The sequence below is a fragment of the Electrophorus electricus genome, chromosome 8 (assembly GCF_041902795.1).
Source record: "Electrophorus electricus isolate QZ-2024a chromosome 8, ASM4190279v1, whole genome shotgun sequence".
Classification (NCBI taxonomy): Eukaryota; Metazoa; Chordata; class Actinopteri; order Gymnotiformes; family Gymnotidae; genus Electrophorus; species Electrophorus electricus.
In genome coordinates, this window is record NC_137504.1 from 15,838,257 (window position 1) to 15,851,495 (window position 13,239).

Here is a 13,239-nt window from a genome sequence, read left to right on the forward strand (position 1 = left end):
GGGTGTGACGCATGCAAATGAGCCTTTCAGGCTCTGTGGCACATGCTGGCAGGTTCACATTGGTCACACTGGTCTGGAGGGCAGGCAAGCAGGAGACACAGACCCCAGAAGATAAAACAGCTTAGCTAAAAGGTAGATGGGAAGGTAGCACAGGCATGATGGCTCACTGAAACTCTGTGCTGTTATCAACAAATCCCAAAACATGTGAAAACAGCTGTAGCAACAGCACCCACATTTCAGTTTAACTTAATTCTCTATGCCCATGAACCCCACGATTGCCATTTGTCTAACAGGAAAACTAATTTTAAAGTTTGAATAAACAAGTGTCTGAGTCCCAGAGATTGATTGGAAGGTTATTCCAAAGATGGGAAAAACTACTAAAATGCTCTTCCGCTGTAACACTCATTCTACATATTAATAACCAATATCTTCTGATACAAGTAGGAGTGATGCTTCATAAGAAATCAGTTCACTTAGGTATTGAGGATCAAGGCCATCAAGGAGCTTCATATGTAACAATTTAGTGATCAATATGAAATGTCAGGCCATCAAGTATTAAAAATACCAGGCTAAAATGGCTCAACATTCTGGTTCTTGCAAGTACTCTAGCTGCCATATTCTGTACCAACTGAAGTTTGTCTAGACTCCTACTTGAACAGGTTACCAGGGCATTGCAATAGTACAATCATGAGATGATAGCACATTTCTTAGTTTTGCAATATTTTGTTGATGAATGAAGGCTCACTTAGTAATATGTACATGTGCTCTGAAGGACAGGTCACCAATAGTCACTTCCAAGATTATTCACATTTATGCCCAGTGCAACAAAGGCCATCAATATAGTCACAAAAGGCACTCTGTAGGAGAGATGTGACAAAATCAATGTACTTAGCTAGGCATTCACACAGCTGTGGTGACTGATAGATTAGCATTTTACACCAAAAACAAGCAACCCTCAGCATCTCACTAAAATCCATGACCCCTCTTGCCTGCATCCAGTAATTATGGTTCTCAGCATGAATTTTTTAACTTTGTGTCCAACAGCACTGAATCTTACTTATTTTCTTACCCATAGCATCACACGATTACAGCGATGATGCATGGTCAGGCTTAACTGCAGTTGTGTCAAGTGAAGAAGCAGAACAAATAATTAAGGAGCAACTTCATCTTTATTACCTAGCTGGTGCCCATTGTACAGACATTTACCCATCACAAAAGTTTTAGTTCATTCCTTTTTTCTCCTGCCTGCCATACACAAACTGAGCTAACATTTGTTAAATAATATGTTCATTCTCAAGTTATTTCTTCCTTCTGTAAATGACTGCTGGAATGGATGAATACAAGAACAGAAAAAAAAAAGAAAAAAAAAATTACAAAAAAGTGCAAACATGAGTTTCACAAAGTATACTATAGAAGGGACAATGATCAACAATGTCTGTTTACTAGCTATGCTTACAGATTGGAGAAAAGGAGCACGAAGTGAAAAAAAACAGTCCTGGTAATATAGTCAAGATACTGGACATGGCACACACCTTTTGGTCCAAGTACACAGGCATTTTTCCTGAAAATGATTAAATATGTTATTTTTTTGTCGTCACTTTAAATAGCCATCTTAAAAGATTTCAGTTTTCTATATTGTTGCCCTGGATTCAAGGTGAAATTAGATTATTAAATCATGGCAATACTGCACAGTATAGAACTAAAGGAAGTAGTCTGGTGTGCGGCGGGTCACATGTGGCTCTCCTCTGCGAGGTGCTGGGTCAAACTGCAGGCTGTTTAGAAAACAAAGTTAGCAGTGTTTCTCCATTAGCAGAAAGCAAATGCTTTAAATTACCTTATCAATGGCATGGAGGTTTCAACACTGCTAAGTTCACTTAACTGATGTGTTTTGACTACTAGGTACACCTGTTATAGTGAATTTGAAGCTGGAATCCACTACTGCTAATGTTACAAATTGGAAAAACATTCATTATAGTCAAAGTTTATGCCATATTATTAATTACTGCTAGTGTTTTAAATAACTTGAAAACGGCTTAAGAATTTAGTGTGACATTTAGCTGTATTAACAGTAATCCAAAAAAACTGACAAAATAAGATGTGAGAAGTCTGTGAGAGTGGCAGTAAGTCTGCCATGCTTGATATGTGATACCAAAAAGTTAAAGTTTTATATCACCTTTCTGAATTCACTATAGCTAATTAACAAATGTATATAGCTGTAAAACCCTGGAGAGTTCTTGTACTTAAACCTGAACTGTATACCTCTGTAAAATGTAATATTTCTAATCCAGTTAGCACATATCAGGTTATTTTGTTTATCAGATAACATTAATATTAAGAATGATATGATGTGAACAATATACAGAATTAATATAATTTTTCTGAAAAATTACGGTAAGCTTTTGAAAGACTTACAAAGAGTACTTCAGAGTGTCATCTAGCTCCATGATAGCTGCTTGATTTCCACATCGATAACAGTAGTTAGGTGCACTGAAAATTGTTACAACATTGCGATCATGGCACCAGTTGTAACCCTGAAAACAAAAGCATGTATTACTGCAGTGAATGGAATGCTATGTCAGTGCATCCAGAGACTCATGTGGGAAACTTTTATGGTTGGTTTTCAGTACATGCTTATAAAAGATCTGCTGGATGTGATTCACACATTTCAATAAGTTTGCCCATATAAACAAAATAATTCCTTGTTTCTTAAGACAATACTTTTTTCTGCATTAAAGACCCAGGGAACATATAAAACATTACAAAAAATTTTGTATGGCAAACTAGAGTGCTAGATTATAACATTTAGCAAGATTTTAATCAAAAACTAGAAGAAATGTAATAAATCACAGCTTAAAAAAAAAAAAAAAAAAACCACACGCAACCAAACTTGTTCTCAGCTAGGACTGATGAACCATCTTATATTCAAATGGATATGCTTGACTGATAGCCCACTGTCACAGACTTGAGCAGTGCTGAATTTATAATGGTGCAAGCACTGGGAATCTAATCATACATGTATGAACCAATGAGGATTTTGCAATTGAACTACATTTGAGCTTTTCTCTAGTTAACATCAGTGTAGCCTATGTTGGGTAAATTTTACCCAACATACAGACCATCAATTTTATAATGGAAGGGGAAAAACTTTGACTCAGTCCAGTAAATTGTTTTTTATCCAAATCATTGAACTTTGGAATGGTACTCATAGGACACTCTTTTGTGTGCCCAAAAGAGCAAGTGTAACCTAATTACAAAAATAAAAGGTGTTACAACATTGTTCTTGAGGCTTCATGTGTTTTAAAAGATTCTGATCTACCTACCTCCATCACGAGCTGATGTGCTCTAGAGACCAAGGTAAGGCCATTGGCATGGTTGAAGGTTTCAGATATGTCCTGCCCGAAGGTGTAGCCTGCACCTCTAGGGGAGATTCCCCAACCTCCACGGTCATCTGGGTCTGACCACAGCAAATCACACATGGGTCCCTGAAGAGAAGGGAGTGTTTAATGTATTATAATTTATAATATTGTAATATTTATAATTATAATTCACTCTTTCCAAAACACTTTTTTGAAGCTCTGTGTGGCTGTAAAGGCTAGAGTGCCAGAGAAGAACTTCATGTGTTTCTCCAATTCCAAGCCATAGCTCTGTATAGCTCTATACCTCGTGTGGTACTTCCTGCAAACGATCCAGTGCACGGATGTGATCCAGTGTGTCTATAGATGGTGACAGTCCCCCATGAAGACAGAATATCTGAAAAGAACAAGTTCATGATTTTTTCCCCCTCGCATAGACTCAACATGCAGTACATCTAAAAACTGCCGACTTGTTAAAATTTTACCAAATTAGAACATAAAAGGTACCTGGCCATCTACCAAAGCTGTAAGAGGAAGGTAATCAAAGAGGTCTGTGAAGTATTTCCAAACATTTGCATTGCCATATTTCCTTAGGCACTCATCATAAAAGCCATATACTTGTGTAATCTGTCTGCTTTCATGATTCCCTCTGAGAATTGTGATGCGCTCACGATACCTAACCTGAAAAAAAATTAAACATTTACTGAACACTTTTGCAAAACAAACAAAAAAATGCAGTATTTTATCCCAATACAAATAACCTTAAGTACCTTCAGAGCAACAAGCAGTGTGACTGTTTCCACAGAATAATAGCCTCGGTCCACATAGTCTCCCATGAAAAGGTAATTTGTGTCTGGTGACCTTCCTCCAATTCTGAACAGCTCCATTAGGTCATGAAACTGACCATGGACATCTCCACATACAGTTACTGGACATCGTACCTCTTGTACATTGGATTCCTTTGTCAGAATCTCCTTTGCCTGGCAGAAAGTAATAAAATTAGTCCATTAACCAAGCATCATAGTAAATAAGAAAACATTAAGATCATGCTCTAGTGCTTACAATTTGATAAAATGTTGATTTCAAAACATTCAAAATCCTACAAAAGAAAACCCATGGAATGGAATTTACACAACTTCTCATTATTTGCTCAAGGATTTATTGAACAGGCATATAAGCAAAACTTTCTAAATACATCCAATTCACTAAATTAAATAATAATCACATTCCAAAACTCAACATACAAACAAGGACACCTGATTTTTTTTTTCCTTCATATCTTCAGTGAAATATTTCATTTGAACAGACTGCAAGTGACAGCAGTATCAACCACTTTGCGTTCTGCTTCTATGTGAAATGAAATATCTCTATGTCAGTGGGTGATAGCAGCCTATACTTTTCCCAAAAAAAGAAGGGGAAAAAAAAGAAAACTGATTCTCTCACTTCTTGAGCAGTCTTTCATGAACCTGGACACCAACCAGAGAGCAAACTTCACTGCTGTACTCCAACACTGGTCCAACATGTTTGATCAGCCAACAGGTAGTGGCAAGATCCAGCTAGTGCCAGTGCTGCAGGGCACACTACAAAAACTACCACAGATAGTCGACAGGCCCACAATCTATAATTAGATAGGTGTACCAAAGGCTTCACAACTGCTATGATCCCCAATAAGCCTGCTTCTGAGAAAGGAAAACCAATCTAAAAAATTTTTTGTTCATTTCATACATGATCTATTCAACACCCTAACTCTTGCTGGAGTCTAGGTTGCCGCTGGATCTGTATGAGGCTGTATGTTTAATTTCCTCCATTACAGCAAAGGTCATGCTTTGAGTGTTTTCATTTGATAAGTCAAGTCAATGGTCAGTACATAATGAGTACAATCTACAACTTTATATGTCCTGAATGATAAATAATCTTCCAGAAAAAGCAGACAGAAACTACAGTTTTTACAGCTCTTTAAAGATGCTTTATGGCAGTTTGTTGTAAAGAACATGATACAAATTAAACAGAATTAAAAATTAACTGCTCAACCTTACAACCCTTACTTCAAAGACTACGAACCTGAATTCAATTTGTTCTGACCATTGTTTATTGCCCATTTAAAAGAAACCTACCAGACCCAGATGCGTACCTAAAAATTAAGATAATTACTCCTTTTATGCATAACCTTTGCCAGTCAAGGCAGTAATCGCTATATACTGTATGGCATTGATCTTGCAATTATGTCAACTACCAAGGAAAAAACATTAAATGACAAATAAATGGGTTAAAATAAGCACAATTTCTGGGCCTGATAAATTGCAAAGGAGATGTGCATGAGTCAACTTAGTGCAGCATGATACATGCAGAAAGTAAACAGCAAAAAAACAAAACCAAAAAAAAAAACTAAATAATGGTACCAATATACAAATAAATTATACAGAGATTAATCTCTTGGACAGGCAAAAAATATTGGTTGTAATTATCGGCTGAACATGCAAAATCAAACTACTGATGATTAATAATTTTGAATTTAAGATCAGCTGCTGATATATATTGTGCACATTATCTACCTGAGTGGTACCCACTCCCTACCAGCTCTGTACTTGACCTGTCATATATTGAAGTGGGCATTCCCCAGATTAAACTCTCCAAGGGTAGTTCATATGCCTGGGGCACTCAACTCTGCAGCTGACTCCCTGTCAATGCAGCAACTTGACCCTGGGGAAGAAATACTGTTAAGAATGCGACAGCTCCATCTACAAGAGAGCTGTATGCTAACCAACAGAAACTATTGTCTTGCTGGTGCAAGACTCTAAAGTACCACCAAGACATTGTGGAATCCCTGTGTTAAGTAAATGACTTTCCACAGTGAAAATCTGTGCGGTTTCCATTTCTGCTATACATGTGGGAGTAGACAGCTATTTAAGTTTTTGATCCAGCATATATAGTACAAAACTGGAACACCTTGAAGAACATGTAACACTGACTAACATTACTTGCTGTCACATGAACAACATAATCGAGAAAATGAACAACTGCAGAAAGTTTAGAGGGGATTTACAGATTAAGCAGGAAAGCAATAAAGTTAGGGACAATGACCGAGGCTCTTACCATTTCAGAGTTCCAAAAAAATCTATGTCTTTTCTTCCTAAGAAATATTAGTGCAATTATTGCAAAAATAATTTTTTTTGAAAGGTGGAATGCCCTTCACAAATAATGAATGTGATTTCCCCAGTATAATGGTCAAGTTAACCATCATAGCAATGACTGGGCATAAACCATCCAAATGGTTTGGTTCTTAGCTTTACTGTACTCACCCTCAGCACAGCACACACCCCCACATGCAACACATACACCCCCATACACACTCTCTCTCTCTGCTCAGTCACTAATGAAATTTACACTATAAAAAAAATTAGCAGATGAATTATTACTGAGTGCAACTGCAGATTCACATCGACTAAATAATAACCATAACATCGTGAATTTCAGTGGTAAATCTGTTCTACCCTCTACACACCAAACGCACAACAAGTGTGCAGTGATGTACTGGTACTACAAGTCTCCCTTCACTTAAGTTCTGAGTAAACCAACAGAAATGTAATCTGGTATCTTCTTTCTAGCCAAATAAATAAATCTATGTATAGTTAGTTGAACTTAGCTTATTCTCCAGCTTCTTATTCAAAATATCAAGTCTTTATCAAGAGTTTGTTTTGGGGGTTTTTTCAGTTTTTTAAACGGTTTCAATATGCTAAAGTCATAGAGTAATTCACTTTTGTGCATTTAGAGAAGGCAAGTACTTTACTAGTTTGGTTATTTCTTCTCCACTCCAGCTATGTTTCTGCTGCTCTTTCTTCTTTGCCCAGACCTGAATTTTCCATTTCAAGGTCAAATTGGAAACATCACTGTTTTTAAAAATTAATTAATTAACAAAATCACCTTCAAGGATACAACAGTGAACAGTGCTGAAATGCTATTTTATCTTGTTTAAACGCTCTCACTAGACGTTAGGTAGCCTGTTCCCCTCACTGGGTTATCAGAATGATAGCAATGGAAATCAAGTGTGTGTGAGTGCATGTATATTTGCATCTGAACATAATAGTTTTTAAGTCGTTAATTGAACTTTACACCAGTGTATAAGCTGTGCTGAAATTTCAGCTGTTATGTGAACCGCTAAAACTAACCTGGCAGTCATCACATGTGCTGCGCTGATGCAAATCGCTGTTGTGCTATTTTCAGGCTGGATTTGTGATTGAATTGGATTGATTTCCTTAAAAATCTCTTCACTGATATCCAACCCAGCATTTTTAGTGATATCCACCCAAATCTGATACATCATAGCGGACCTCCAACACCAAGTGCTGAATTCATTGTGCACGGCACATTTTATACTATTGACACAGGCAGGTTACAGGTGAGTTTTTCTTAAGACCACTTTTTGACTGGCAATAGTCTCTGCAAAAATGGACTGGTTAGTTGCAAGCACTTCCTATTGCACCGAAACATGATGGAAGCCCAATTTCTGATGCCACCTTATGAACTAATCAATCCTCTCTACTTAAAAATGATGTCACCAACCTGTCAACCAGTTGATCAATGTGTCTGTGTGAGATCTTGAATGAGCAGCACTCACTTTTTAACCATGTTCAAGCATGTGTGTCAATTACTAAATCTATTCATCAAACTGACCAGTTCTTTGTTTAATGTTTGTCTTTTAAAACAGTGGACACTATGTGGTAAGCAATTCAACTAAATGTCTTTCAGCATCATGGGCTAGTGGGTTCTTAGAGGGTTCCCACTTGCTGATATTGGTGCAACAGCCAATTTGCCTTCATCCACATTCACGAGATTTTATAGGATCAATGGCGCTTCTATCCTGTTGGCTCACTGACAGGTTCTGGAGGTCACCAAGGTCACCAAGAAAGGTTCCAGATTGGGGATAAATTGGCATTTGCTCTGTGCTTGAAAACGGCTCTGTCTGTGAATTGTTCAGAGACAATCCGAGAGGCTTGCAGATCATTCGCAGAGTCCCGAAAAATATCTAACAAGCTAAATATCTGAACATGTCAGCAAGTCCAAATCCTGTAGTGTGAAAAGTGTTGCAACAAGGTTATGACTAGTAGTGAGTGAGATGCCAAGCTACAGCCCATGAGACCACAACATATGGAGAAACCTGGGGCAGGAGTTTGGTCAACATGGATGGCTACAAGTAAATACACACGAAGTATCCAAGAAAGATGCCAGACAGGGGAGCTTGTATCTATCTATAGATTATATGATAAAAATGTAAAAACATTACTTTTCAGAGAAAACAGTCCCATGATATCGCATAATTCTGTGTAATCTCTCACGTGTTTTCGTGATAAAGCGTAGTTTGGAGGCCAGACATTCTCATCGGACACTGAAACATCTTGTGTGTCGCCGACAAGTCATGTAGTGTGCAAACCACAACGACTTCCAAGATTCCCGTTTACAAGATAAAGAGTTGTGTAGTACAGCGATCTGACGCCTGTGAATTTTCTGCAGTGTGTCCATGACTTTAGGCTAAGCCACCCTCTGGTGTCATGAATCAGTTCTAAAACTAGTTACAAACATACGATGAATACATATTTGTAGCTCAGCGGTGTGACTACTGATTACTGTCAGCTGAGAATACTGTAATTAAAACACACACAGGAAGCCCAGTAGGATGAAGACTTTAAAAAAATAAGAGCCACATGTATGTAATCCACCACTTTGTGTAAATATCAACAGTGTACAATATGATTCAATTAAAATATATTACAATATAAATGTTGGTCGAGTTGTTTTACATGTCAGTTGAAGCTCTCAAATCACTTATTTGGCAATTATTATAATACTGGCTCAACGACTGCTTGACAAGGTATCTGTCAGCACAGAACATAGCGAGTTTTATAACTAGGACAGTATCATGTTACGATTTATCCTGTTAGAAACCTGTCTAAAAAAATGCAATCATGCCCTGCAAACAGATTTTCTAATTGTTCAGATACAATGGATTGTTACAGGAAACAAAACCATAACAAACCTTAACCAGCATCGTGAATAAAAACACGGCACTTGGAAATACACGATTTGATCAATTTAGCAAACGAATGACTATAAAAGACAGCGCCATTTTGAGGATCCACGCAGTCAACAAGAGCTCTATCCAGTAATTTAAGTGAACAAAGGAAACTTGAATAAAATCTTTACAAAGCCAAAGTGAATGTACGCCGTTCCAACGCGATATAACGTTACATGTTAAATGGTTCAGTAGCTAACCATACAGCATAGCTCATGGCATCTTTGAGCTAGCCAGCGTTATCGATCTAAACCGCCAGCATTAAGCTTTAGCTGGATGTTCTCCAGGCCCCTGCTAGACTTACGATTGTCACTGACCAGATAAAGCGCCAGTAAAGCAACGGTTCTGAATGAACTAGCACAAGCTACTTAGCGCTAGCAAGTCCGAGAATGTTAACCTAGCTAGATAGCTACTAATCGCTATGCATTGTCACTGCGCGAATAACTATCCGGTTCAAGAGTGAATTTTATTTGTGAATTAAGTTAAACTATTTCGGACACATTGTGGTAAAGTTGTAGTGTATTATGGTAACAACTGTTTAGAAACCTTCCGGCGCCATCTTATAATTCAGTTCACTTGGCTAGCTAGCCAGCTGTGGAGGCACAATTTGTTTCAGATTGCCGTATTTTAAGTTTGGAACCAGTCATTATTACAAAAATAACAATTCTCCTATATTGTTATACATACCTTCTCACAGAGCGTTTTGACCTGATTTTCCGTCAGCTGTTTGCACTCATTAAGCTGCTCGATCCATTGATCAAGTTCCTTCGTAAACGCCTTTTCATCCATATCTGTTCTGTTAACTTAGCTATTTTTCAATCGATATATATACTAATTTTATTACAAATAAAACCTCTTGCTTTCGCAGCCCTTATCCACTTTCCGAGAATGTCCACTCTCTTAAGTGTGATTACTCTGAGGGTTTCATGTGGCTGCTACTCTTTAATTTTTATAATTTAAAAAATTGCCAAATTGGACCAGGAAACACTAAGACGTAAGTCCTCACTGTCTTACCCTGAGCCCCACCCAGCCTCCTTCATAGAGCCTGTACTGTGTAGAAGCCCTAATTGGTCATACGCAAAAGATCCCGTTTTTCTTTTTCGTTGTTTAACAACCAGATTTTAGCTGGCTACGCCTCAACTGAAATCGTCCAAAACTAAAAGGGATTTGTTCTTAGTTTTAGTACTTGCAAGCGTAGTTTTGTAGTGTTTCTTCTGTTATTCTTCTCTGTTGAGATTATCAAATGTTAAGATCAGCAGTCGAATTATATTGATTCCCCAGTGTGGAATTTTAGGGAATCTTAAGATTCAAATAAAACGGCAAGGTAAACTAATTAGTGAATATTTTCACCACAAAACAACACGACCACAATCGAACTAATTATGACCTGTTTTGGGTATACTTTATTTTTCCTTTCTCCTTCCCTGAATATTTTTTCTTTCTTAACTTGTAAAACTGAAATTAATCAATAAAGCTATTGAACATGGCAGGTATACGTTCCGTCAATTGATGCTTTTTGTTTTGCATTTAAAACTAAAAGACAGCACACCGTTTTCGTCTTTTTTCTGTTGAAAGAGTACGAAAAAGAAAAGACCCCAATATCCAATTCTGATTGAGCCTAATATATTTATTCTGAAGTAAATACCTTTGTTTTTAACCCCTCTTTATCGTTAACTAAACAAAATAAATACATTTGAAAAATACATTAACAAAACTGGCCGTCAAACCCTGTCGCCGATGAGCGATGTACTTGAGTAAACTGTGATCCGTGGGCGGATGCACATTGGTGTTGAACTATATACGGTTTCGGGACGTCGCCAAAAAGATGCGCGCGCATTTTGGCAACAGCAGTGGAGATTGTGTCACATTATATCCACATTATTGATCTCATTTCACAGTGATGACGCGTATAAGATAGAGCTTTTGAATTTTGTAACGAAAGATGATATCAGAAAGATGTGCGCTCATTATGGGGTAGTGGTAAGTGGAGATTTATGTAATTGACCCACAGTGGTGATTCCATTTCTAACAGCTAATTTAGTTCATAAAAGATAATATATCAAGACTGTATGTGCGAAGTCAAAACCTTATTCCACTTTATCCTTACACAATTATTTTGCATATACATAGGCATTTAGATTGAATAAGATCCTTTAGAAATAAAAGTCTTGCAGTACTGGTGGAATATACTTTAAGACTCTACAAATAAATTTATCATGTTACACACCATATTGATCAGCCCCAAAAGTGAACATCTTATTTGGAGACCTGGCTAATTTGACCTTGTCATGTAACTAGTAGTATTTAAACCAGGGCTTGTCAGTTGACACTCCCCTGCCACATCTGATCCCCTTTCCTTGTTTTATTTGTGTGTGCGTGCACTGAAGAGTTTAACATGTTGTTTAGTTTTCAGTATACTAGGACTGCAATCTATGTTCGCTTAGCCACTTGGAGTCAGCATATTATCGTTGTGATTAGCATGTAACTTGTGAACAATGTTATTCACTGGTATTTAGCTTTTCAGCTCTTATGTGCTAAAATGTCTATGTGTTGTCCTTGGTATATGTGATATATATAACTTCACAGCCAGATAAACATTTTCCTAACATCAAGACTCTGAAGAGTCTTTGTCCGCATGTTTTTGTCCGCATGTTTATTAATATTGCAAGGAAAGGTGAAACTAAAATTCCAAAAAACATACTCAAAACTATTCATTATCTTTCAGTATTCTTGCTTTTAAATTGTCATGTCTTTGAATACATTTCAATTTGACTGTAGACTTCCTCTTGTAGCACTTGAATGATTGATTGGAATCCTCAACAGGATTCTCTTTATCCTTAACTGAATTCTACTTTACATTAATGCCAACCCTTCCAGGAGCTGTTTTTCACCTGGGTTCTGATGAAAAGATGAGCTATGTTTCCAGGGCAAATGATTTTATGACTTTCCTTTAAAATGTCTTATGCTATTCAATGGGCCTTTCTTCATAGAGGGTGTGGACTTCTAGGAATGCAACATAAATTATCACAATCATCTGATTTCATTGGAGGCTCAACAGAATCAGAAATGACTTTCGGAAAAATCTCTTTTGTGGACAGAGATTTCCTGATGTATGTTTGTCTTTTCTCAGTCCTGGGAACACAGTTTTGCCATTTGTAGAATACACAATCCATGTTCACTTTTCCTGCAGGAAATGGGAGTTTCTGTACTATAGGATTGATGCCTGTTGATGTGTTGAGGAAAGAAAGCACAAGCAAGTCTCCTTCAAACTTGGCTAATAGAAGTTATGATAGTAAATTGCTAAACTTTTTAAATTTAGAATATTTTACATTATTTTTGGAAAAGTGTCAACATGTTTGAACAGAGCATCTTCTATTACTTCTTTGAAATGTATATTTGTTTGAGTCTGCTTCTATTTTTTTTAACTTAGTTGTGACAAAACAGCATACCACTGTATTTTTTGCTTTTAGATCCACACATCACCTTACATTAATTTGTAATCGATATGTACATTAATCCTATCTGGGTTGAGGAGCATTTGATTCAGTTAGTACAAGAATAAATGTTATGATCGCCCAAGCCTCATATATTGTGTTTTTGTGTCCTTGACTAGGTAGAACATGTGACTCCAAGATGCAAAATTTTGGAAATATGTCATGATATCTGACATTTTGTACATGACCACATGGCTGTATGCCATGTATTACTTGTATGAGTGCAGTTTCACCTTAGTATAAATACAAGGCTTCTCAATCAAATAAATAAAGATATATGGTCTCTGAACTGGTGGCCATTTCAACAAGTCTTCCCAGTCTATGA

At 37.1% G+C, this 13,239-nt stretch overlaps 1 protein-coding gene across 1 annotated transcript; it reads right to left on the bottom strand.

Moving 5' to 3' along the window:
- Nucleotides 1-1,150: 1,150 nt before the first annotated feature.
- ppp2cab (protein phosphatase 2 catalytic subunit alpha b) lies at nucleotides 1,151-10,460 on the bottom strand. The gene is made up of 7 exons (XM_027011012.3): nucleotides 10,108-10,460; nucleotides 4,124-4,333; nucleotides 3,861-4,034; nucleotides 3,661-3,750; nucleotides 3,321-3,482; nucleotides 2,413-2,531; nucleotides 1,151-1,772 (listed from the first exon to the last, which is right to left on the bottom strand). Exons 1-7 carry the CDS (start codon nucleotides 10,207-10,209, stop codon nucleotides 1,700-1,702), a joined length of 930 nt encoding a protein of 309 aa, XP_026866813.1. The 5' UTR covers nucleotides 10,210-10,460; the 3' UTR covers nucleotides 1,151-1,699.
- Between the last annotated feature and the right edge of the window lie 2,779 nt (nucleotides 10,461-13,239).